This window comes from Phocoena phocoena, chromosome 11 (genome assembly GCF_963924675.1).
Source record: "Phocoena phocoena chromosome 11, mPhoPho1.1, whole genome shotgun sequence".
Classification (NCBI taxonomy): Eukaryota; Metazoa; Chordata; class Mammalia; order Artiodactyla; family Phocoenidae; genus Phocoena; species Phocoena phocoena.
In genome coordinates, this window is record NC_089229.1 from 21355741 (window position 1) to 21383231 (window position 27491).

At 37.3% G+C, this 27491-nt stretch overlaps 1 protein-coding gene across 1 annotated transcript in view; it reads right to left on the reverse strand.

Moving 5' to 3' along the window:
• Window positions 1-6903: 6903 nt before the first annotated feature.
• Window positions 6904-27491, reverse strand: part of ACTR6 (actin related protein 6) — a 31600-nt gene continuing 11012 nt past the window's right edge. Inside the window, exons 7-11 of the mRNA XM_065887269.1 lie at window positions 23054-23152; window positions 22880-22958; window positions 17382-17553; window positions 15768-15906; window positions 6904-7613 (exon numbers count right to left, since the gene is read on the reverse strand). Coding sequence (XP_065743341.1) covers window positions 7484-7613; window positions 15768-15906; window positions 17382-17553; window positions 22880-22958; window positions 23054-23152 — 619 coding nt within the window. The 3' untranslated portion in view covers window positions 6904-7483. The remainder of the gene's footprint in view (window positions 7614-15767; window positions 15907-17381; window positions 17554-22879; window positions 22959-23053; window positions 23153-27491) is intronic.

Below are 27491 nucleotides of genomic sequence, written 5' to 3' on the forward strand. Positions count from 1 at the left end.
CCCGTGAGCCGTGGACGCTGAGCCTGCGTGTCCGGAGCCTGTGCTGCGTAACGGGAGAGGCCACAATAGTGAGAGGCCCGCGTACCGAAAAAAAAAAAAAAAAAAAGTTTTCTAAGGCATTACTAATTTCTAGAAAAGTATTCATAGAGTAGGGCATACGTTTATTTGCCAGGATTATTTGGAATTTCTCAGCTAATAGATGCTATTTCCTCCCATTCCCTTCTTTGAACATAGGACATATGGCCACAGGTCTGTTGCCACATGCATCCTGTCTGTTTGATGCTGTTAAACAGATACTAACAAAGTATTCAGAACCTAACATCTGGAATCTTTTTAGATTAATTAGATCTCATCTGACTAATTTCAAGATAAACTTCATTTGGCTGCCATACTATATTAGCTTTTCACATTCAATTTTTCATTAGTTTTGGCTTTGAGGAAAATGGAGGAATTGTAGGCATTTTAACATTTATTTCCATCCAACATTTATTCAACAATATGCTTTAAAGGGAGATAATGAATATAAGTGCTTTGCATTGTGCCGTGTGCTATAAGCACTTGGGAAGTGAAGAGTTATCTGATAATATTTCTCCCTAAATAGCTTAACTCTCGTCTCTTCTTGAAGTTTATCCCTTATTCAGTAAAATTGTCAGATGATATCAGTATACAACTTAATTGAATTTTTTAATTGCCTCTGTGTTTTGTGTTGTATGCTCTTTTCTGCATGCTTGAATTGATTATTTGAAATTCATGTCTTGATTTAAAATGTTCCTGATATCAAATATTCATCCATCCATCCATTCAATTATTCACTAAACATTTTGAAGATCTACTCTGTGCTAGACTTTGTATAAGCACCGCAAAATACAAGATGTATAAGATAATGCCCCTGCTTGCAATAAGTTTATGTTCCATGTTAAAAGCACCTGGCACTTAGTAGTTACAGATATCAATAGATAGTTGTTGAATAAATTAATTCAGTGAAAGAACTGAAGTATGAGAGAGACAACCATTTATAAATCAATCATAATAAAATATAAGAGGGATATGTTCAAGCCAGAGGAGGTTATAGAAGACTAGAGGAGGAGGATTACCTGACCTAGTTTGAGGGCATCAGGCTAGGCTTGTGGAGGAGATGATACCTAGTGGGAGTCTTAAAGAACTAGATGCAAGCTAAACCAGAGGAGTGGAGAAGGGGAAGATATTCTGGACAGGAGGAACATTGTGAGCAAAAATAGGTACAGGCTAGAAATTACAGCTGAGCGGTGGCAGGAATTGAAACTAGAGAAATAGATGTCAGATCTTGAAGGGCCTCATTTAGCAGCCAAGGAATTCACTAGGCAGCTGGGGAGGTATTTTTTATTTTTTAAAAAGTGATACGGCTAGATTTATATTTTAGATAGCGCTTAGCAGCAGTTTGGAGAATGGGTTGGCCAGGGGGACTGGAAGCAGAGTTCTTAGGAGACTACTACAATGGTGCAAGTGAGAAATCATGCAGGCCTGTACTGTAGCAGAGACAAGAGGGATGGAGGGAGGGGACAGGTTTGAGAAATATTTAGGAGGTAAAATTGGCAACACTTGATTGCATCTGGGGGTCCGAGAGAAAGGGGACTCAAAGATAATTCTCAAGTTTCCAGGTGAGGTGACTGCCACCAATTCAGATAGAAAAACAGAGGAGAGGAACATGTGTAGGGCAATGATTGAATCTGTTTTGACCTTTTGATTTAAGATATGTGTGGGACATTCTGGTTGATATTTTCAGCAGAGCAGCTGGATGTGCAATTTTGAAGTTCAGGGGAAAGATATGAACTAAAACTAAATATCTGGGAGCATGTGGAAATTGAGGTCATTTAGAGTATGTTGAGCAATATAAGAGGTCCAGGATAAAACATTAAAGAACACTAATCATCAAGGGGTAAGTAAAGAGGAACCTATGACTGAGACAGAGAAGGAATGTTAGAAGGGGAATGAGGTGAAGTTGTCCTCGTAAAGCCAAGGAAATGTAACATTTTAAAGAGGAGGATTGCATGTGGCAGCAGATCAGGACTGCTCTGGACTCTCTGGAGCCAATTAGTGAGAGCTGATTTAGTAGCTTGAGAGGCAAAAGCCAGGTTGCAAGTAGGATGAAAAGGAATGAATGGGTGAGAGATTAAAGAGTGGATCTATGATAAGGGAAGAGAGAAGCTGGGAATAACTGGGGCGATGCTAAATCAAGCCAGAGATTTGAGCATAATGACCCGCTGAGAGGTCAAAAGAGATTACTGATGGAGCCAGGCCCTGGAGGAGGCAGGAGGAAATGCCTTCAAGGGCACAGGACCAAGGGTTTTCCTTGAACAGGGGAGGGATATGAAGAGTAAAGTTGATAGTGTGTATGGATATAAATAAATATGTAGGTCCAAGGTAGAAAGTTGAAGGAGATCATTAAATGATGAATCCATTTTCCTTGACAAAGTAGGAGGAGGAGACCCTATTGTCTGAGGAGTTGTAGGGGGACCATTGAATGGATGACATGAGAAAAAGGGAATCGTTTGAAATAGACAGGGAATGGGAAAAGCAGTTGAGAAAAGACAAATAAATGGACTGATGAGTAATTCTGAGGATCCTGATGAAGTACATTATAAATTTTAGTGATGCCAATTTGGACAGTAATTTTCTCAGCAGCACTTATTTCCTTGAATGTTCAAGTGTAAAAGGTGGATTCAAGCATTGATTAAGGGCTGAAATTTTGCTTTGTCAGGTGTGGCAGAAAGATTGGAGTGCAAGAAAATTGAGGACACAAATTAGTGAGAAAGCGGTTCAGATGATCAGATATGTGTCTGACTCAGGATGGGAAAAAAGAGATGATGAACAAAGAAAAATGGCACATCGCTCTGAGATTGACGAGAGTTGTGACAGAGCTCAAGGCAGTATGGCATAGTATAGGGATCCCAAACCCTGGGAGTGGGACAATCCCAGGTTCAGATCCTAGCTCAGCCATGTGGTCCAAGCTTCTGTTTCTTTATCGATAAGGCAGGGCTGTTAATAATAATACCTGCACACTTACACCTTAGAACATTGAAGATATAATGAGAAAAAGTACAAAAAGCTTGACACATGGTAAGCACTCATTGTAAGCTATTTTTTTAAATATAAATTTATTTATCTTACTTTTGGCTGGGTTGGATCTTTGTTGCTGCACGCGGTCTTTCTGTAGTTGTGGTGAGCAGGGGCTACTCTTCATTGCGGTGCGAGGGCTTCTCATTGTGGTGGCTCCTCTTGTTGCAGAGCACGGGCTCTAGGCGCCCAGGCATCAGTAGTTGTGGCTCGCAGGCCCTAGAGCGCAGGCTCAGTAGTTGTGGCACATGGGCTTAGTTGCTCCGCGGCATGTGGGATCTTCCCGGACGAGGGCTCGAACTCGTGTCCCCTGCATTGGCAGGTGGATTCTTAACCACTGCACAACCAGCGAAGTCCCCTAAGTTATTATTGTATTACTATTTGAAGGACAGTAGATTCTGAATAGAGAGTTAGGTGTAGGATTTTAAGTTTTCAGAGGCAGTGTAATACCAGGTGTCACCATAGGTGTGTTTAAGTGAAGCTGTGTTTATAGTGACAATAGGCAAACCCCCTAATATTAACGGGCTTTAGGATTTCAAAGGTTACCCTGATTGAGAGTTGCTTTCGTGTGTCTGGAGGCTAAGGCGTCCCCATCTGTAGATTAGCCTAGGGAGAAGCTTGGTTGATTGGTTGACTGTACATGCTAAGACAGCTCACAGAGCAGTGAAAAAACACTGCTCATGTTCATGAAATTCTTTGTCTATGTTTTGCACATGCTTCTGATAGGGCTCAGGACACACTACCCCAAAATATGGCACCTGACATATTGAATATTTTAAGCTGAAAGGGCTTGAGAAAATGCAGAAGCAGGAGGATCACTCTGACCTACTTCCCCCTTGTCCTTCCTCCTTGAAACTGGCCATAAAACCCTCATATGAGAGATGCCCTCCTTGTACCCAAAGGAAAGGAGTATCCTTAGCTCCAAAGACAAAGGGAGGCCAAGAAGAATCTAAACAAACAGACCTTGCTAAGTTTTCCCCAGTTTATTACGATTACGTCATTCTCCTTAACCTGTCACGTTCCTCCAGGACTGTGCACTCTTCAGCAAACTGGCATAAAAGTACATAGGTTCGGGGCTTCCCTGGTGGCGCAGTGGTTGAGAGTCCGCCTGCCGATGCAGGGGACACGGGTTTGTGCCCCGGTCCGGGAAGATCCCACATGCTGCGGAGCGGCTAGGCCTGTGAGCCATGGCCGCTGAGCCTGTGCGTCTGGAACCTGTTATAGCAACCTATTTTTGAAGTATGGTTGAATTACAATGTTGTGTTAATTACTGCTCTACAGCAAAGTGACTCAGTTACACATATATATTCTTTTTCATTATGGTTTATCACAGGATATTGAATATAGTTCCCTGTACAGCAACCTATTCTTGTTGCAATAGATGCAACTGCCTCACCAATCTCTTACAGAATGTTACTTATAAAATTTTTTAAATTTTATTCCATAAGGGGGCTTTTTTTTTTTTTTGGCCATACCACACAGCTTGCAGGATCTTAATTCCCGGCTTGAACCCAGGCCACTACAGTGAAAGCACCGAGTCCTACCACTGGACTGCCAGGGAAGTCCCCTAAGGGGTCATTCTTTTTTTTTTTTGGTACGTGGGCCTCTCACTGTTGTGGCCTCTCCCGTTGCGGAGCACAGGGTCCCGGGGTTGGATCACTGGTAGGGGAACTAAGATCTTGCAATCCAGGCAGCACAGCGCTCCCCCAACAAAAAAAAGGGAGTCGGGCTCAGTGTTTCCAATTCATTCTTTTACTGTCTAATCCATGATCTCCTCTATTTGTCCTGAATTAAAACGTCTCTGGAATTGCTCTTAGGTCTCTAGTAGTTTCCTCCTGCCCTGATCTGGGACATAGGTTTTCTTGTTTCTCTAACAACCTAATCCCATTTGTTTTCCATCTTTTAGGAATTCTTCCACATTTGTTCATCAGTGCCACCCTTTTTATTTCCTAGAGTCCACTTAAGGATTTACTCTACTATCAAAATATAATATGAACTATTTCATGCACACAATAAAGATTCTAATATAATGAATACCCATGTGCCCACCAACCCAGCTTGAGACATAATATATCACAAAAAGCACTGAAGTAAGTGTTCCCTGTGCATTCCTCCACTAGAAATTGTTTAAAGGGATTTCGGACAGGTAAAGTAGGTGAACATGATCAGTTTGCCACGTCAAGCCAGTCACCACTGAATTAAAAAATTCAAAACCAAGATAGAAAAGTGTTGGAGAGAATTATCCTATCTTGATTAGTCACTGATGTAAACCCTAATCCTCTACTGTCTTAAGGTGTATATTATGCATGGCCAATGCTAGAACACTGTTTCCATGCATGCAATTTGCAGCACAAAATTATAAACTCTAATGTGGCTAAGTTCTCGCTCAATACTTCTAGTGAATCTCAAATCAGGATCTTTAACATCTTTCAAAAACAGATAACCTTGTTATTATTTAGAGATAATGTTAAATGTTCTCTTTGAAGTCAACTTACTGTATAATATTAAAACATTATCTCTAGCAATAAAGTTTCAAAATTAGGCAGGTGTTAAAATTGATGGGAGCTTCAAGGCTAGAGATAAACGATTAGCATCTATGTTCATTAATTTCAGAAATGAATTTTTAGTGTCTCAAAAATGAGCACTATGAGACCTACACCGTGAACAGAAATTAGTGTACTGTAGTAAGCATGTGACACACACATTATTCTCAGCAGAACATAATGGGAAACATCAAGCTAGGGCATGTTTTGGAAATGCAGCTTTGAGGAATGCCCCGGTTCCTCATACGAAAAACATCTTGGTTGTTGATGATAGTATTCTGCCTGCAAGATGAGGTCCTGGTAAGTCAAGGAAAGCCCTTTAAATGGTGACTTACCTTTATAACTCTAACTGCATCACCCTGAAATTCTAGCACAGTTATACTGTTACACTGTATGGTTGCAAAAACTTCTTTTATGCCACCAGTATCTTTTTGCTACACTCTCCACAGATTATATGCTAGTACCTAGGTATCACACAAACACAATCAATTTGCAACTCTGCAATGATAACAAGTAATGTAACTAGCCTAGGTCTAGGAAGGACTGACCAGGCCCTAACCTCATACAGATCTTCTTTGATTAAGTCAAAAATGCATTTACTACACCTCACCTACCGAACACCATAGCTTGCTTAGTCTAGCCTACCTTATACGTGCTCAGAATAGTTACATTAGCCTAGAGTTGGGCAAAATCATCAAACACAAAGCCTATTTTATAATTAAGTGTGGAATATTTCATAATTTATTGAATATTGTGCTGAAAGTGAAAAACAGAATGGTTGGTGGGTACAGAATGGTTATAAGCATATTGGTTGTTTACCCTGACTGGGACCTGTGGCTCACTGCCGCTGCCCAGCATCACAAGAGAGAAACATACCAAATATCGCTAGCCCAGGAAAATATTAAAGTGTAAAATTTGAAGAACAGTTTCTAATGAGTGCATATTGCGTTCACACCATTGTAAAGTCAAAAAATCATTAAGTCGCTGTCCATATAATCCAAATATAATTGTAGTGGACAGCTCTTTCACCCTGCCCAGCATCTGTCTCTTCACCTTAATTTTCCTTTGGGAAACTACCTTCTTTCACTCTAGGCTATCTTAGTAGGGCTGTTAAAATCCCTGAAGCCATGGGGTAGGCACATGATCCAAGCTAAGGTAAAGAGATTGGCAGGAATTTGATTCATGAGCCCAATGACACAAGAATTTCATCCTAAAAAATGGTATAGTATTTTTATGAGTGAAATAATACATTTCTACAACACAGTACTGACCAAAAACACTTTAATAAATTGGCTTTGGTCTTCATCCTTTCAAACTTGGGCTAAGTAAAAAATAAACATTACATACACATAGATTAGTTTTTCTAACTTTAGTATATACAAATAAAAATGAAATGACAATTAAAAGATAAAATACTTAGCTCTAGAAGAAAGAGAGAAATCTTATCAGCCTGAAAATACTCTGGCCAATTCCTAGTCAGTCACACAAAACTACCTTCTAAGGAAACCTGACCAGTGAGACAGTTAAGTTTGTGCTCTTAGCTATAAAGAATTAAACTTAAAATATACTCACTCTTTCATCTTCTAATGAAAGATAACTTAGTCTCGGAAACAGCATAAGCATTGTTATAGTAAGTCTAGCTCCTAAATGAAAGTTTGGGCTGAGTTACAGTTTACTTACTAACCTAGGTAAGAAACCTTTGAAAGTCAGCCATGGATCAAAGTATTTACATAAGTTCAAGATGTTATCTTATCTTAGGATGAAAGTTAACACAGGTCCTTAACTTCCTTTAAAAAGAACATTGAAAATTAAACCTTTGTCACAGTCAAAACTTTCAGAAACGTTTCTTAAATATCAAATTTCTCTTCACAGACGCTATGTCCATTTTCTTCATAATCTTCTCTTGTTACCACCATATCTTCAAAATCATCATTCTCCGATATCAATTTTCCACCTTCCCAGGCATAAGTAATCGGGCTAAAAATAAAGGTAAAATAAGTGAACCCAGATGATTTTACAGAACTGAAATGCCAGAAACGTTAATTAGTAACTAAAATGTGGCAATCTCTACCCAACCTGATTTAACAGAACATCATTTAAAGTGTGAAAATAAGCATAAACTTCATAGGAGTAAAGCAGACTCGGAAAGGAAAGTTGGTCACCACTACAAGTAAGTGTTCTTTTTATTTTCCCTGTGCCCTGAATTTATGGACCTTCTATCTCTAATAAAAAGAATACAAGCAAAATATAAAAATGCATAAAAATAAAAACACTGTAATAACTGAGTCTAACTTTTGTACATGGCAAAGATATGTCATCAAATCAATTCACCCAGCAACCAATGAAATAGATATTATAACTCCCACTTTATAGATTTGGAAAATGAGGTTCAGAGAGGTTAAGACTGAAACTAGGATTCAACTCGGAACTGTTTTCACACAGTCTGTGCTTTTGCTCCTATACTTTGTTGCCTCTAATAAATGAGACATTTAAAAGCCACAGTGCATGATAAACTTGCTACATGGTAGGACATGGACAATAAGTAAAATTAGAGCACATCAAACTTTTAGTTTAATTTTATGTACAACCAAGTTACTTGGTTGTAATTCTGTGTAATTGGTTGAATTTGTGTAATTCTACTTCTACTCTTCCTCTCCCCCAATTCAGTTGTAAATATGAAAAATGATAAAGAAAAAAGTGTTTTCCTTACTATATTTATTACATTTCCTTTTTAAAAATCCCTAAATATATATTTTAGGTTTCCTTAAAAAAACCTAAATAAAAAACCTTAAAAAAACCTAAATATATATCTATCTTATTCCTAACCTTAAAAAAACCTAAATATATATCTATCTATAAAATCAGATGTGCAATAAAGATCTGATGAATAAAAGAATAAAAATTATTTCTATAGATCCCTTGGCCTGTAATGTATGCATGACTTCCACTTAAATGCAGGATAAAAATCCAATATGCTTCATATTCTAAAGAGTATATGAACATTAATGCTGATAAAAATCATTCCAATATCTAATGATAATTTATTCTTTTATCTGATAGCTATAAAATTAAGTGATCTGATGAGGGTCTTCTATTAACTGCTATTGATTTTGAAAAATTCTTCTTTAGCTTTGAAACAAACCTCTAAAATTAAAAATCAGGTATGTGGGGTCTTGTTTGCAACTCTGCCGCTTAAAACAGTGGAGCAGTGATGGGGGATTATTTAGACATAGATTTGGTGAGAACTTTTGCCTCCAGATAAAGAGAACTGAATTTTAGTCTGGTTACTGCTATTAACTTATCATAAGACCTTTGCTAACTCATGAGCCCTTGTTTATTTACAAATAAGTACACAGAAGAGGATGATCTATAAGACTTTCTTACAGCTCTAAAATTATACCTTATCTGCTTTTTCTCATAAAACAGGATAGGGGGTACATATAAAAGTTTTGAATTATAAAAAAAATGACTACTTAAATGTAAAAGTTTAAGTATTTTAAATTATTTAAAAACATTCCAAAACAACTTACCAATTGACATAATTTATCTTGGTTAAATTCTCAGATTTCTATTCTTCATAGAAACTCTCAAGAAATGGCATATCTCAGATAAATCAAATAGATAAGTGTTTAATTTTTATTTTATTTTTTATTTCTTTTTGGCTGCGTTGGGTCATCATTGCTGTGTGCGGGCTTTCTCTAGTTGCAGCGAGCGGGGGCTACTCTTCATTGCTGTGCATGGGCTTCTCATTGCGGTGGCTTCTCCTGTTGCAGAGCACAAGCTCCAGACGCACAGGCCACACTACTGAAGTAGTTGTGGCACTCGGGCTCAGTAGTTGCAGTTCACGGGCTCTAGAGCCCAGGCTCAGTAGTTGTGACGCACAGTCTTAGTTGCTCCGCGGCATGTGGGATCTTCCTGTACCAGGGCTCGAACTCGTGTCCCCTGCATTGGCAGGCGGATTCTTAACCACTGCTCCACGACGGAAGTCCCAAATCGAATAAATAACCTAAGTGATTTGCCTGTAAAAAATCTCCAAGTAATGATGACTGATTCACTATAGGGAAGTGATCTTACATTAACTGAGCACCCATTATATACCAACAATAATGGATGCTACTTCACATACTTCATCCCCTTTCATCCACTGAAAGTAAAGTTTTCATTTTTTTTAAATTTAATTTTATTTTTTATACAGCAGGTTCTTATTAGTCATCAATTTTATACACATCAGTGTATACATGTCAATCCCAATCGCCCAATTCATCACACCACCATCCTCACCCCCGCACGGCTTCCCCCCCTTGGTGTCCATACGTTTCTTCTGTCTCAACTTCTGCCCTGCAAACCAGTTCATCTGTACCATTTTTCTAGCTTCCACATACATGCGTTAATATACAATATTGTTTTTCGCTTTCTGACTTACTTCACTCTGTATGACAGTCTCTAGATCCATCCACGTCTCAACAAATGATCCAATTTCATTCCTTTTTATGGCTGAGTAATATTCCACTGTATATATGTACCAAATCTTCTTTAGCCATTCATCTGTCGATGGGCATTTAGGTTGCTTCCATGACCTGGCTATTGTAAATAATGCTGCAGTGAAAACTGGGGTGCATGTGTCCTTTTGAATTATGGTTTTCTCTGGGTATATGGCCAGTAGTGGGATTGCTGGGTGGTATGGTAGTACTATTTTTAGTTTTTTAAAGAACCTCCATACTGTTCTCCATAGTGGCTGTATCAACTGACATTCCCACCAACAGTGTAAGAGGGATCCCTTTTCTCCACACCCTCTCCAGCATCTGTTGTTTGTAGATTTTCTGATGATGCCTATTCTACCTGGTGTGAGGTGATACCTCATTGTAGTTTTGATTTGCATTTTTCTAATGATTAGTGATGTTGAGCAGCTTTTCATGTTTCTTGGCCATCTGTATGTCTTCTTTGGAGAAATGTCTGCTTAGGTCTTCTGCCCATTTTTGGATTGGGTTGTTTATTTAATATTGAGCTGCATGAGCTGTTATTTTGGATATTAATCCTTTGTCGGTTGCTTCGTTTGCAAATATTTTCTCCCATTCTGAGGGCTGTCTTTTCGTCTTGTTTATGGTTTCCTTTGCTGTGCAAAAGCTTTGAAGTTTCATTAGGTCCCATTGTTTATTTTTCTTTTTATTTCCATTACTCTAGGAGGTGGATCAAAAAAGATCTTACTGTGATTTATGTCAAAGAGTGTTCTTCCTATGTTTTCCTCTAGGAGTTTTACAGTGTTCAGTCTTACATTTAGGTCTCTAATCCATTTTCAGTTTATATTTGTGTATGGTGTTAGGGAGTGTTCTAATATCATTCTTTTACATGTAGCTGTCCAGTCGTCCCAGCACCAATTATTAAAGAGACTGTCTTTTCTCCATTGTATATCCTTGCCTCCTTTGTCATAGATTAGTTGACCATAGGTGCGTGGGTTTACCTCTGGGCTTTCTATCTTGTTCCATTGATCTATATTTCTGTTTTTGTGCCAATACCATGTTGTCTCGATTACTGTAGCTTTGCAGTACAGTCTGCAGTCAGGGAGTCTGATTCCTCCAGCTCCGCTTTTTTCACTCAAGACAGCTTTGGCTATTCGGGGTCTTTTATGTCCCCATACAAATTTTAAGATTTTTTTGTTCTAGCTCTGTAAAAAATGCCACTGGTAATTTGATAGGGATTGCATTGAACTTGTAGATTGCTGTGGGTAGTACAGTCATTTTCACAATATTCATTCTTCCAATCCAAGAACATGGTATATCTCTCCATTTGTTGGTATCATCTTTAATTTCTTTCATCAGTATCTTATAGTATTCTGCATACAGGTCTTTTGTCTCCATAGGTAGGTTTATTCCTAGGTATTTTATTCTTTTTCTTGCAATGGCAAATCGGAGTGTTTCCTTAATTTCTCTTTCAGATTTTTCATCATTAGTGCATAGGAATGCAAGAGGTTTCTGTGCATTAATTTTGTATCCTGCAACTTCACCAAATTCATTGATTAGCTCTAGTAGTTTCTTGGTGGCATCTTTAGGATTCTCTATGTATGGTATCATGTCATATGCAAACAGTTACAGTTTTACTACTTCTTTTCCAATTTGTATTCCTTTTCTTTCTTTTTCTTCTCTGATTGCCGTGGCTAGGACTTCCAAAACTATGTTGAATAACAGTGGTGAGAGTGGACATCCTTGTCTTGTTCCTGATCTTAGAGGAAATGCTTTCAGTTTTTCACCATTGAGAATGATGTTTGCTGTGGGTTTGTTGTATATGGCATTTATTATGTTGAGGTAGGGTCCCTCTATGCCCACTTTCTGGAGTTTTTAACATAAATGGGTGTTGAATTTTGTCAAAAGCTTTTTCTGCATCTATTGAGGTGATCATATGGTTTTTCTTCTTCAATTTGTTAATATGGTGTATCCCATTGATTGATTTGTGTATATTGAAGAATCCTTGCATCCCTGGATAAATCACACTTGATCATGGTGTATGATCCTTTTAATGTGTTGTTGGATTCTGTTTGCTAGTATTTTGTTGAGGATTTTTGCATCTATATTCATCAGTCATATTGGTCTGTAATTTTCTTTTTTTGTAGTATCTTTGTTTGGTTTTGGTATCAGGACGATGGTGGCCTCATAGAATGAGTTTGGGAGTGTTCCTTCCTCTGCAATGTTTTGGAAGAGCTTGAGAAGGATGGGTGTTAGCTCTTCTCTAAATGTTTGATAGAATTTACCTGTGAAGCCATCTGGTCCTGGACTTCTGTTTGTTGGAAGATTTTTAATCACAGTTCCAATTTCATTACTTGTGATTGGTCTGTTTATATTTTCTATTTCTTCCTGGTTCAGTCTTGGAAGGTTATACCTAAGAATTTGTCCATTTCTTCCTGGTTGTCCATTTTATTGGCATAGGGTTGCTTATAGTAGTCTCTTAGAATGCTTTGTATTTCTGGGGTGTCTGTTGTAACTTCTCCTTTTTCATTTCTAATTTTATTGATTTGAGTCCTCTCCCTCTTTTTCTTGATGAGTCTGGCTAATGGTTTATCAATTTTGTTTATCTTCTCAAAGAACCAGCTTTTAGTTTTATTGATCTTTGCTATTGTTTTGTTTCTATGTCATTTATTTCTGCTCTGACCTTTATGATTTCCTTCCTTCTGCTAACTTTGTGTTTTGTTCTTCTTTCTCTAGTTCATGTAAGTGTAAGGTTAAATTGTTTATTTGAGATTTTTCTTGTTTCTTGAGGTAGGCTTGTATAGCTATAAACCTCCCTCTTAGAACTGCTCTTACTGCATCCCATAGGTTTTGGATCGTTGTGTTTTCGTTGTCATTTGTCTCTACGTATTCTTTGATTTCCTCTTTAATTTCTTCAGTGATCTCTTGGTCATTTAGTAAAGTATTGTTTACCCTCCATGTGTTTGTGTTTTTTATATGTTTTTTTCCCTGTAATTCACTTCTAATCTCATAGCGCTGCGGTCAGAAAAGATGCTTGATATGATTTCAATTTTCTTAAATTTACTGAGGCTTGATTTGTGACCCAAGATGTGATCTGTCTTGGACAACGTTCCGTGCGCACTTGAGGAGAAAGTGTAATCTGCAGTCTTTGGATGGAGTGTCCCATAAATATCAATTAAATCTATCCGGACTATTGTGTCATTTAAAGGTTCTGTTTCCTTATTTATTTTCATTTTGGATGATCTGTCCATTGGTGTAAGTGAGGTGTTAAAGTCCCCCACTATTATTGTGATACTGTCGATTTCCTTTTTATAGCTGTTAGCAGTTGCCTTATGTGAGGTGCTCCTATGTGGAGGGCATATATATTTATAATTGTTATATCTTCTTCCTGGATTGATCCCTTGATCATTATGTAGTGTTCTTCCTTGTCTCTTGTAACATTCTTTATTTTAGAGTCTATTTTATTTGATCTGAGTATTGCTATTCCAGCTTTCTTTTGATTTCCATTTGCATGGACTATCTTTTTCCATCCCCTCACTTTCAGTCTGTATGTGTCCCTAGGTCTGAAGTGGGTCTCTTGTAGACAGCATATAGATGGGTCTTGGTTTTGTATGCATTCAGCAAGCTTGTGTCTTTTGGTTGGAGCATTTAATCCATTCACGTTCAAGGTAATTATCAATATGTATGTTCCTATGACCATTTTTCTTATTTCTTTTGGGTTTGTTTTTGTAGGTCCATTTCTTCTCTTGTGTTTCCCACTTAGAGAAGTTCCTTTAGCATTTGTTGTAGAGCTGGTTTGGTGGTGCTGAATTCTCTTAGCTATGCTTGACTGTAAAGCTTTTGATTTCTCCATCGAATCTGAATGAGATCCTTGCTGGGTAGAGTAATCTTGGTTGTAGTTTCTTCCCTTTCATCACTTTAAATATATCAGCCAGTCCCTTCGGGCTTGTAAAGTTTCTACTGAGAAATCTGCTCTTAACCTTATGGGAGTTCCCTTGTATGTTGTCATTTTTCCCTTGCTGCTTTCAATTAATTTTCTTTGCCTTTAATTTTTGCCAATTTGATTACTATGTGTCTCTGTGTTTCTTCCTGGGTTTATCCTGCCTGGGACTCTCTGCGCTTCCTGGACTTGGGTGGCTATTTCCTTTCCCGTGTTAGGGATGTTTTTGACTATAATCTCTTCAAATATTTTCTCTGGTTCTTTCTCTCTCTCTTCTCCTTCTGGGACCCCTACAATGCAAATGTTGTTGCGTTTAATGTTTTCTCAGAGGCTTCTTAGGCTGTCTTCATTTCTTTTCATTTTTTTTTCTTTATTCTGTTCTGCAGCAGTGAATTCCACCATTATGTCTTCCAGGTCACTTATCCGTTCTTCTGCCTCAGTTATTCTGCTCTTGATTCCTTCTACTGTAGTTTTCATTTCAGTTATTGTATTGTTCATCTCTGTTTGTTTGTTCTTTAATCCTTCTAGGTCTTTGTTAAACATTTCTTGCATTTTCTCGATCTTTGCCTCCATTCTTTTTCCGAGGTCCTGGATGGTCTTCACTCTCATTCTGAATTCTTTTTCTGGAAGTTTGCCTATCTCCACTTCAGTTAGTTGTTTTTCTGGGGCTTTATCTTGTTCCTTCCTCTGGTACATAGCCCTCTGCCTTTTCATCTTGTCTATCTTTCTGTGAATGTGGGTTTTGTTCCACAGGCTGCAGGATTGTAGTTTCTTGCTTCTGCAAGAAGACTGTAGGATTGTAGTTCTTGCTTCTGCTGTTTGCCCTCTGGTGGATGAGGCTATATAAGAGGCTTGTGTAAGTTTCCTGATGGGAGGGACCTGTGGTGGCTAGAGCTGACTCTTGTTCTGGTGGGCAGAGCTCAGTAAAACTTTAATCCGTTTGACTGTTGATGGGTGGGGCTGGGTTCCCTCCCTGTTGGTTGTTTGGCCTGAGGCAACCCAACACTGGAGCCTACCTGGGCTCTTTGGTGGGGCTAATGACAGACTCTGGGAGGGCTCACGCCAAGGAGTACTTCCGAGAACTTCTGCTGCCAGTATCCTTGTCCCCACAGTGAGCCACAGCCACCCCCCACCTCTGCAGGTGACCCTCCAACACTAGCAGGTAGGTCTGGTTCAGTCTTCCCTGGGGTCACTGCTCCTTCCCCTGGGTCCCGATGCACGCACTACTTTGTGTGTGCCCTCCAAGAGTGGAGTCTCTGTTTCCCACAGTCCTGTCGAAGTCCTGCAATCAAACCCCACTAACCTTCAAAGTCTGACTCTCTAGGAATTCCTCCTCCCACTGCCAGACCCCCAGGTTGGGAAGCCTGATGTGCGGCTCAGAACCTTCACTCCAGTGGGTGGACTTCTGTGGTCTAAGTGTCCTCCAGCCTGTGAGTTACCCACCTAGCAGTTATGGGATTTGATTTTACTGTGATTGCGCCCCTCCTACCGTCTCATTTTGGCTTCTCCTATGTCTTTGGATGTGGGGTATCTTTTTTGGTGAGTTCTAGTGTCTTCCTGTCGATGACTGTCCAGCAGCTATATCATTTCATTTTTTTGAGAAAAATGAGCATCCCAAAGGTGAAATTAACCTGGCAACCCAGTAGAAACAGGCTTTAAACTCAAGTCTGCTTACAGACCTCTTTATCTGTAAACTAACTTCCATGATTTGTTTCTATATAAGCCAACACTTACTTTTCAGGCAGCACGACAGAAACATCATAATCTGTTGGAGTGAGACATCGAACTTCCGAGTAAACCCGATCCCTAAATCCCGGGAAAAGGGAATTTCCTCCTGTCAAAACAATGTTCTTAAAAAAATGCGGCTGCATTTCTTTTAAAAGAGAAAAATAGAAAGAAAAAAGGCATTAGAATATCTGTTTACTTATCTTTCTGGAGAAATGGGGATGAGAGATTAGGTAAAAGCAATTGGGGATGAAAGTTACTGGTTGGGAAACCATATAGTTTTTTATAACCATATAAATTATAACTTATAAGATTTTATAATGAGGTTATCATTTATACAAATAAACATATTAAACAGAAATATGACCTCACAGTTCTATAAAACAAAGGCTAAGGTGAAGGGGTTGAATTACTAGCAACTTATTACATATACATGTAAGCTATACATAAATGAGTAAAATTCTAGTAGCAGACATTTGAAAATTAAAATTGTTCTCCCCTAAAATGGAGGAGGTCTTTATGTAGGCTGAGACTGTTAGCAAGTGTAAAGATGAAAAGGAGGTCCTTCATAACATTTTAAACTTGAAAATCCAAGTTTCCATGTTATCTCACTGAGACACACATTCTTATTGTGCAACACTTACAATTGATAGTGAAAAATACTCAATCTATAATAATATTTAAAGAAAGGATCTTATGTTCTACACTCATTAAAGTTACATGATAGCAAATATTAAGTGCCACATGGTTAGTCAATCTTAAAGGGCTACCAAGCACCACTGGGAAATTTGTCAGGAATTGATAGGTACTGGCCATGCCACCTAATGCTTCTGTTCACAAAATAGGGACAGAGTACTGCTACGTTAATATTGAGTCTTACAACACAACATTAAAACAGTGTAGTACAAAATGTTGTATATCTCATGACTGCAACTTTAGATAAAATGAGAAATCAATATGAAATATTAATGTGAAATTAGTTGTGAAATAACTATATTAAGGTGATGGCATTATCTGACTTCTTTTCTTTTTTAATGGGAGGAAAGGACACTGCATAGGCAAGATTTTCTGCAATGCCTACACTGTTCCTTATGAACTAGGAAGACATTTTTAAGCTATAAAGGTACTCCAAAACTTTAGAACATTATTTAGTTAAATCATGCTTCAGGAGAACCCAGAAATCACTGTGAAGCACTATACTTCAATCTCATTAAAACTAACTTCCTGTATATTAATCAAAATGTAACAGAAGGAATAAACCAGTCTCATCAACAGCTAAAACCCATTAAATTGTTAAATTATAAATTTCTACTCTGTGCAAATTTGGCTTAAATTAAAACTTTTTAAATGGATATAGCAATTTAATACTTATAAAGAGATGAAGTTCTTCAAATTTAAGCAGACCATAATTACTCTTCCCATATCAAATTTACAGTCTAGGATCAATAAAGAATTATTCAAGTAAAATAAAGTACAATAAAGAATTATTCAAGTTAGATCTGGAAATCTCTGCAAATAAAGTAGCCATTTGCTCAAATTATTTAGAAGAAACAGATGACTTCTCTAGGGTTCACAGAGCTTATGATTTTTAAAAAATATCATTATTCCTCATTATTTATGCACCTTCAGGTAAGTTCTGAATTGAATAGACAATAGCTTCTGGAATTCCCATTTCTTGAATTCCTATATCAGAAGGATTAAAGAGTATTTCTGGAACAGCAAATCTCTCATTGGCCAGACGAAGAATTTGTTCCCCAGATTTATATTTTCCACTTAATACCATTTCTTCTCTTGGCTTAAAGAAAAATAAGATGAAAAGTTTAAGTTATGTTATCTAGCTCACATCACTAATAACATTTAGTAATATGTAATACCAATATATTAACCATGTTCTTGGAAGTTTCAGGATTCTCAAAAGTTAGAAAAATGTGGTCTTCTCTGCTGTTGCCTAACCACACAAATAAATAACTACTGACTCTTAATATAGCTATTCCCCCAAAGATGATGTGGCTTTATTCCACACATTTTAAAACAGAAAGAAAGAAAAGGAGAATAGAGCAGAAGGAGCTTCATAATCTACCTCTAAGAGTGATTCCAGTTTTTAAAGAACAAAGAACATACTCTAAATAAAAAACACTGTACCTTATGTTTCCAGCACTATCTACTTTCACTCCCCTGACCTTGCCTTAGATTTTTATTGGGCATTATGGTTTTATTCTATTAGGATTTCCCCTTTCCCTTGTGCAAAAAGCCTACATCATTAAATTTCTTTATTATTTATTCAATCTCTATTCAAAAAAACAGTTTCCAAAATGATTTAAGCAAATACATGGACTTTATCACTGAAATTCTTTTGCTATTTATTTTCTGTTAACCCACCCACTCTGTGAGCTGTGCTCCTGAAGGGGCCAGAAAAAAATAATCTCCTTCTACAGCATTCTACATCATTAAAATAATGGTCCCCTCAATTGCACTAAGACTCATCAGCTTTTCTAGATTGTTAAAGACATTAACTTTATTTGACTCGTATATGCAATTTTCCACCTGTAACAGAGTATATCCCAATCCTCTATATAAATATAAAAATACTTAAAATATATGAAAAGAAATATTAATAATTTATTGTTAAAGAGTAAACTATATAAAAACTATTCCTTAATATAATTAGTCATCTACTCTCTGTTCAGGTTTCAGCTTCCTCAGAGAGGCTTCTTCTGACTCCCAAATAAAAGATCCCTCTAGTATTCTTACTATCACCCTGTATTATCCTTCATCATCTACACTGTTCGCCATCACATATCCACTACCCAGTATAGCATGCCAGTCAACAATGTGGTGTTTGTTTTAGGCATTTTACATACATTATCATACTGAATTCTCATATAACCCTGTAAGGTAGATATATTTTCCTTTTACTAATGATGCAATTGCACTAGGCAAGGTTACGTGACTTGCTCAAGATCATTCAACTAATAACTCGAGCACATGCAATATATTCCTCCTACTACATTGCCTCTCTTAACCTGGATATGAATGATTCTGATTTCTATCATTTGGAAATTCCATGCTTGAAACTTTCTTTTTTTTTTTTAAATTTTTTTGGCCACGTCATACAGCATGTGGGATCTTAGTTACCAGACCAGTTGATCAAACCTGCAACCCCTGCACTGGAAGCATGGATTCTTAACCACTGGGCTACCAGGGAAGTCCCTTGAAACATTATTTTTAAATAAAAATATCCTAAAAATTACACAAAATTCACAATACCCTAGGAAGAACAAGGAAAACTACACATCACTTTCAACCCGATTAAACTATGGTTGCACTAGCAAAGAGAAGAATATTATTTCTTCACAGATAAAGTATTCTTCCTTCTCAGGCAGAATGGAAAATGCTTCCTATAAATTTACAAATTCATTTAAAAATGATATTGGCTTGAGTGTATAGGATATAACTCATATTGTCAACACTCAAAATAACTTGAGACAGATACAGACTTGGACAATTTAATTTGACAAAACATTAGAGGTTATCTAGTCCACAGCCCTGATTTTACAGAAGATGATCATGTGACTGACCCAGGGTCAAATATCTAACTGGGGGAAAAGCCAGAACTAGATATCCTTGCTGAATGTTAGCTCTAAAGCCACTAATCGTTAATATATAATCTGGAACTACAAGTATTTTCTGTTTCTAAGAGTACAATTTCAAAAAGATTTTTGTTTTAGACATAGACAAATGAAGGAATTTATAAAGGCTGCTGGGAGTTGCTATTTTAGTCAATACAAGTCATGATTACTGTACAGCCCTCATAAATTTCATTCCGGTACCATGAAAGAAATGTTTAAACTACAATGGCTCTGCAGAAAGTGATAACAGTTAACTATGAGGGCAATTTTCTCAATTTAGGTCAGTAAAGCATTCATTACACTTTCGTAAGCATCCTCTTTCTGTTAAAAAATAAAACTGGAATTTCTATCGGTTGTAATCAGTAACAATATTACAGACCTTATTATTATTGTTACTATCATCAGTAGTAGAAAATCAAGGTGGTAAGTTTTTCCTAAGTATTTAAAAATATTCTTGAATAAACTATCAAGGTCCGAGTTTAACAATATCCTAAGTATAAAGGCTCTCAAACAAGTATAATTCTCTTTCATCTTATGCAGTATTGTTTTTCTAGTTTCATAAGTATTTAACAGCCCTCATCAAAGATTCTGATTGTCAGGCAATGATGAAAACAAGTTAATCAAGTATTAAATTTAAAAAATATATTTTAGGAGTAATCCTAACATATACAAAATATAACCATTTCTAAACCTTAAAAATTATTAAGATGTACACTTTAACATGTATTGTGGTAAAAATGTTAACATTAATTGACAAAGTAAAGGTTAATCCATTATTTCTGAAATAAATATTTGATGTAACATTCCATCATCTGGTAAAAGTTCAGTCCAACTATGTCCACTCAACTGATGTTAAAGTGTACAAGTAACAGGGAGTCTATACTCAATTAGTGAAGTGCCGTCATAACAAGATTCTGATCACAAGGCCAAAGGCCAATAAAAGAGCTGCAAACAATACAATGTGGCTTCTGCCTTTTTTCTCCAAAGCTGATGAGTAAAACAATAATCAACTGGGGGAACAACCATGACTCTACTAGCTCACTATGTAAGGTGTAGGATTGAGAAATCAAGGCTTATGATTTGGGAAGGAAGCTAGCAGAGTTCAGCAGATAATGTCCAATAAACTGATAAGTTCTCATTTGCAGGGCAAGCAAGAACTACAGTTTAAAAAAGAGAAAGATTTCCAAACATAGCTGATAGTCCAATCACCTGGAAGAAACTTTTTTCTTTTTTAGAGATTAAGTTTAAGTTTTCAAACTTAGGCACTAAGCATTTCCAGGGACAGGGACTGAGAACATGGATACCAATTGTTCTTCAAGTGACCCAGGTGATTTTTAGTCAGGTTTGGAGGAACTGGGAATTACTGAGACTTTACTCAGGGTCCATCCCTGTAGAAATATGGATTACTTTACCACCATGAGTCCAGAGTGCTATAAATTCTCCACAAGGTGTTTTATATCACTGGACTGTTTTAATCAGCTATAATAAATGAGGATGATCAAATGTGCCTAATGAGAAAGTGGCTTGGTATCTATATGTTTGGGGCAGTTTTCCCTGTCTGATAAAGAAAAAAATACACCTTCCATATCCTAAGTGGGACATGGGCTTCCAGTTTCTCTCCCCAGTTCATGCCAGACAACATGATCCCATAATCTGTCACGATTCCCACTTCTGAAAGCTGGCTTTGGTCCTTCTGCAAGGATATGTTTCTAAGGACATTACAGGATGATTTTGATTTAATGAGTATCGGGGTAGCCTTCTCTGAATTCTGATGTGTATTTCACCTCAATAATCTGGCCACGAAATTTTTTTAATTTCAGGCATAAAAACAAGTATAAATAATTATATAAAACCCATATATCCGGACTTCCCTGGTGGCGCAGTTGTTAAGAGTCTGCCTACTAATGCAGGGGACACGGGTTTGAGCCTTGCTACAGGAAGATCCCACATGCCGCAGAGCAACTAAGCCCGTGCGCCACAACTACTGAGCCTGCGCTCTAGAGCATGCAAGCCACAACTACTGAGCCCATGTGCCACAACTACTGAAGCTCATGCGCCTGGAGCCCGTGCTCTGCGAGCCCGTGCTCCGCAAAAAGAGAAGCCACTGCAATGAGTAGCCCATGCGCCACAACGAAGAGTAGCGCTCACTCACTGCAACTAGAGAAAGCCTGTGCAAGCAACGAAGATGAAACACAGCCAAAAAATAAATAATTAAAAAAAAAAAAGAAAAAACCCCATATATCCATCAACCATTTTAATGTAACTTCACAGATATAACACTCCCCCTTTAAATTTGGTGTTATCATTCACATACATAGTTTATATACTTTTACTTCATATTTATAAATTCCTAAACATAATAATTATTCTGAATAGCCTGAAATGGTATACGTCCTTCTAAAACTGGCTTTTAGACATCATCATGTTTTAGACAGAAACACATTTCTGAGACTTATCCATGATGATCACGTAGCTCTACTTCATTTTCACTGCTTATTTTATAATATGAATATATCAAAATTTATCTATTTTTCTACCATTAATGGCTACCTAGGCTCTTCCCAATTTCTCACTCTTCTAATGTATACTACAATGAACATTACCATACATGTCCCCTTGAGAAAATATCTCCTTGTGCTTAAGTTTCTGACCAAAGATTTTTAACTTCCTAACATTCCTCACCAAGCCAGTAACTAGAAGGGCAAACTTCACATTTACCCAACCACAGAACTGATAATTTACCTGAGCTGCTCAAAGATAGAGAGAAATTACTTTGTTTTCACATCCAAGATAAACTCATCTCAACACTTTGAAAGTGCACTGGATTTTGCTGTTTTCAACTACAATCTGATAGCAGAGCCTTGGGTCAGCTGTGCCAGTAATATTCACAACAAATAACCTACTTCTAACTGGACTTAAACTAATTCTTAATGAAACACAAAAGGGTAAACCATAATATAGGTAACGATACTGTTAATCTCCAGATTTGTCCCATGTGCTATCATGGCAGATAGTTCTTTTTCTAAATAACTTTAGTAGAGATATTAACTAATCATTCATACACTGGTGCCTAAAGAAATGGCCACCAGGCAGGAAGGCAGTCATCAACAACTCTGAGATTCCACCCATCCCAGCTGGATGCTGTTCAAACCTGACTGAGGTGGTCACTTGAAGAATTATCACTGAGTATTTTTTAAATTACCTTACATCACAGACTTAGAAAACAAACTTACGGTTACCAAAGGAGAAAGGTAGGGGGAGGGATAAATGAGGAGGTTGGGATTAACATACACTATTATATATAAAATAATCAACAAGAACCTACTGTACAGCACAGGGAACTCTACTTAATACTCTGTAATAACCTATATGGGAAAGGATCTGAAAAAGAATAGATATATGTATAACTGAATCACTTTGGTGTACACCTGAAATTAACACAACACTGTAAATCAACTATACGCCAATATAAAATAAAGTTTTAAAAATTACCTTACAAAAGCCCTTTTTAATTGTACTAAAGTCAGGCAAAACATAGTCTACCATTACTGTATTTTCTTCTCCTTTCAACCTGGAAAACAAAACACAGACTTATAAAATATTTTAACTATGTGTAACATTACCCAAGAATCAACTTTCTAATTCTTAGGTTACCATTATACATACTTGGCAATATCCATGTCTCTATAAAAATCCTGAGACACATAGCATACATCTTCTTTCACTTGATTAATCACATGTGTTTCATCCATAACATGTAACTGCCTGAACAGAAAAAAAAAATGGTAACGTGAAATAAAAAAAATTTAGACCCACCACCATTCCCTCCCATCAGGAAACTTGCACAAGCCTCTTAGATAGCCTCATCCACCAGAGGGCAGACAGCAGAAGCAAGAAGAACTACAATCCTGCAGCCTGTGGAACAAAACCCACATTCACAGAAAGACAGACAAAATGAAAAGGCAGAGGGCTATGTACCAGATGAAGGAACAAGATAAAACCCCAGAAAAACAACTGAATGAAGTGGAGATAGGCAAACTTCCAGAAAAAGAATTCAGAATACTGAGAGTGAAGACGATCCAGGACCTCGGAAAAAGAATGGAGGCAAAAATCGAGAAAATGCAAGAAATGTTTAACAAAGACCTAGAAGAATTAAATAACAAACAAACAGAGATGAACAATATAATAACTGAAATGAAAACTACACTAGAAGGAATCAATAGCAGAATAACTGAGGCAGAAGAACGGATAAGTGACCTGGAAGACAGAATGGTGGAATTCACTGCTGCAGAACAGAATAAAGAAAAAAGAATGAAAAGAAATGAAGACAGCCTAAGAGACCTCTGGGACAACATTAAATGCAACAACATTCGCATTATAGGGGTCCCAGAAGGAGAAGAGAGAAAAGACCAGAGAAAATATTTGAAGAGATTATAGTTGAAAACTTCCCTAACATGGGAAAGGAAATAGCCACCCAAGTCCAGAAAGCGCACAGAGTCCCAGGCAGGATGAACCCAAAGAGAAACGTGCCGAGACACAGAGTACTCAAACTAGCAAAAATTAAAGATAATGAAAAATTATTGAAAGCAGCAAGTGAAAAATGACAAATAACATACACGGGAAGTCCCATAAAGTTAAGACCTGATTTCTCAGCAGAAACTTTACAAGCCAGAAGGGAGTGGCATAATATATTTAAAGTGATGAAAGGGAAGAACCTACAAGCAAGATTACTCTACCCGGTAAGGATCTCATTCAGGTTCGATGGAGAAATCAACAGCTTTACAGACAAGCAACAGGTAAGAGAATTCAGTAACATCAAATGAGCTCTACAAAAAATGCTAAAGGATCTTCCCTAAGTGGGAAACATAAGAGAAGAAAAGGACCTAGAAAAACAAACACGTAACAATTAAGAAAATGGTAATAGGGACAGACATATCGATAATTAACTTAAACGTGAATGGATTAAATGCTCCAACCAAAAGACACAGGCTCGCTGAATGGATACAAAAACAAGACCCATATATATGCTGTCTACAAGAGGCCCACTTCAGACCTAGGGACACATACAGACTGAAAGTGAGGGGATGGAAAAAGATATTCCGTGCAAATGGAAATCAAAGGAAAGCTGGAGTAGCAATACTCATATGAGATAAAATAGACTCTAAAATAAAGAGTGTTACACAAGACAAGGAAGGACACTACATAATGATCAAGGGATCAATCCAAGAAGAAGATATAACAATTATATATGCACCCAACATAGGAGCACCTTAATACATAAGGCAACTGCTAACAGCTATAAAAGAGGAAATCGACAGTAACACAATAATAGTGGGGGACTTTAACACCTCACTTACACCAATGGACAGATCATCCAAAATGAAAATAAATGAGTAAACAGGGGCTTCCCTGGTGGCCCAGTGATTGAGAGTCCACCTGCCGATGCAGGGGACATGGGTTCGTGCCCCAGTCCAGGAAGATCCCACATGCCGCGGAGTGGCTGGACCCGTGAGCCACGGCCACTGAGCCTGTGTGTCTGGAGCCTGTGCTCCGCAATGGGAAAGGCCACAACAGTGAGAGGCCAGTATACCGCAAAAAAAAAAAAAAAAAAAAAAAAAAAGAGGAAACAGAAGCTTTAAATGACACAATAGACCAGATAGATTTAGTTGATATTTATAGGACATTCCATCCCAAAACAGCAGATTACACTTTCTTCTCAAGTGCGCACAGAACATTGTCCAGGATAGATCACATCTTGGGTCCCAAATCAAGCCTCAGTAAATTTAAGAAAATTGAAATCACATCAAATCAATCTCATATCAATGAGATTAGAAATGAATTACAGGGAAAAAAACGTAAAAGACACAAACACATGGAGGGTAAACAATACGTTACTAAATGACCAAGAGATCACTGAAGAAATTAAAGAGGAAATCAAAAAATACCTAGGGACAAATGACAATGAAAACATGATGATGCAAAACCTATGGAATGCAGTGAAAGCAGTTCTAAGAGGGAAGTTTATAACTATACAAGCCTACCTCAAGAAACAAGAAAAATCTCAAATAAACAATCTAACCTTACACCTACAGGAACTAGGGAAAAAAGAACAAACAAAACCCAAAGTTAGCAGAAGGAAGGAAATCATAAAGGTCAGAGCAGAAATAAATGAAATAGAAACAAAGAAAACAATAGCAAAGATCAATAAAACTAAAACCTGGTTCTTTGAGAAGATAAACAAAATTGATAAACCATTAGCCAGACTCATCAAGAAAAAGAGGGAGAGGACTCAAATCAATAAAATTAGAAATGAAAAAGGAGAAGTTACAACAGACACTCCAGAAATACGAAGCATCCTAAGAGACTACTATAAGCAACCCTAGGCCAATAAAATGGACAACGTGGAAGAAATGAACAAATTCTTACAAAGGTATAACCTTCAAAGATTGAACCAGGAAGAAATAGAAAACATAAACAGACCAATCACAAGCAATGAAATTGAAACTGTGATTAAAACTCTTCCAACAAACAAAAGTCCAGGACCAGATGGCTTCACAGGTGAATCCTATCAAACATTTAGAGAAGAGCTAACACCCATCCTTCTCAAACTCTTCCAAAACATTGCAGAGGAAGGAACACTCCCAAACTCATTCTATGAGGCCACCATCGCCCTGATACCAAAACCAAACAAAGATACTACAAAAAAAGAAAATTACAGACCAATATGACTGATGAATATAGATGCAAAAATCCTCAACAAAATACTAGCAAACAGAATCCAACAACACGTTAAAAGGATCATACAGCATGATCAAGTGTGATTTATCCAGGGATGCAAGGATTCTTCAATATACACAAATCAATCAATGTGATACACCATATTAACAAATTGAAGAAGAAAAACCATATGATCACCTCAATAGATGCCCAAAAAGCTTTTGACAAAATTCAACACCCATTTATGGTAATAACTCTCCAGAAAGTGGGCATAGAGGGACCCTACCTCAACATAATAAATGCCATATATGACAAACCCACAGCAAACATCATTCTCAATGGTGAAAAACTGAAAGCATTTCCTCTAAGATCAGGAACAAGACAAGGATGTACACTCTCACCACTATTATTCAACATAGTTTTGGAAGTCCTAATCACGGCAATCAGAGAAGAAAAAGAAAGAAAAGGAATACAAATTGGAAAAGAAGTAAAACTGTCACTGTTTGCAGATGGCATGATACCATACATAGATAATCCTAAAGATGCCACCAGGAAACTACTAGAGCTAATCAATGAATTTGGTAAAGTTGCAGGATACAAAATTAATGCACAGAAATCTCTTGCATTCCAATACACTAATGATAAAAAATCTGAAAGAGAAATTAAGGAAACACTCCCATTTACCATTGCAACAAAAAATAAAATACCTAGGAAAAAACCTACCTAGGGAGACAAAAGACCTGTATGCAGGAAACTATAAGATACTGATGAAAGAAATTAAAGATGATACCAACAGATGGAGAGATATACCATGTTCTTGGATTGGAAGATTCAATATTGTGAAAATGACTCTACTACCCAAAGCAATCTACAGATTCAGTGCAATTCCTATCAAATTACCAATGGCATTTTTTACAGAACTAGAACAAGAAATCTTAAAATTTGTATGGAGACACAAAAGACCCCGAATAGCCAAAGCAGTCTTGAGTGAACAAAGCGGAGCTGGAGGAATCAGACTCCCTGACTTCAGACTATACCTCAAAGCTACAGTAATCAAGACAATACGCTACTGGCACCAAAACAGAAACACAGATCAATGGAACAAGATAGAAAGCCCAGAGATAAACCCACGCACCTATGGTCAACTAATCTATGACAAAGGAGGCAAGGATATACAATGTAGAAAAGACAGTCTCTTCAATAAGTGGTGCTGGAAAAACTGGACAGCTGCATGTAAAAGAATGAAATTAGAACACTCCCTAACACCATACACAATAATAAACTCAAAATGGATTAGAGACCTAAATGTAAGGCCAGACAGTATCAAACTCTCAGAGGAAAACATAGGAAGGACACTCTTTGACATAAATCACAGCAAGATCTTTTT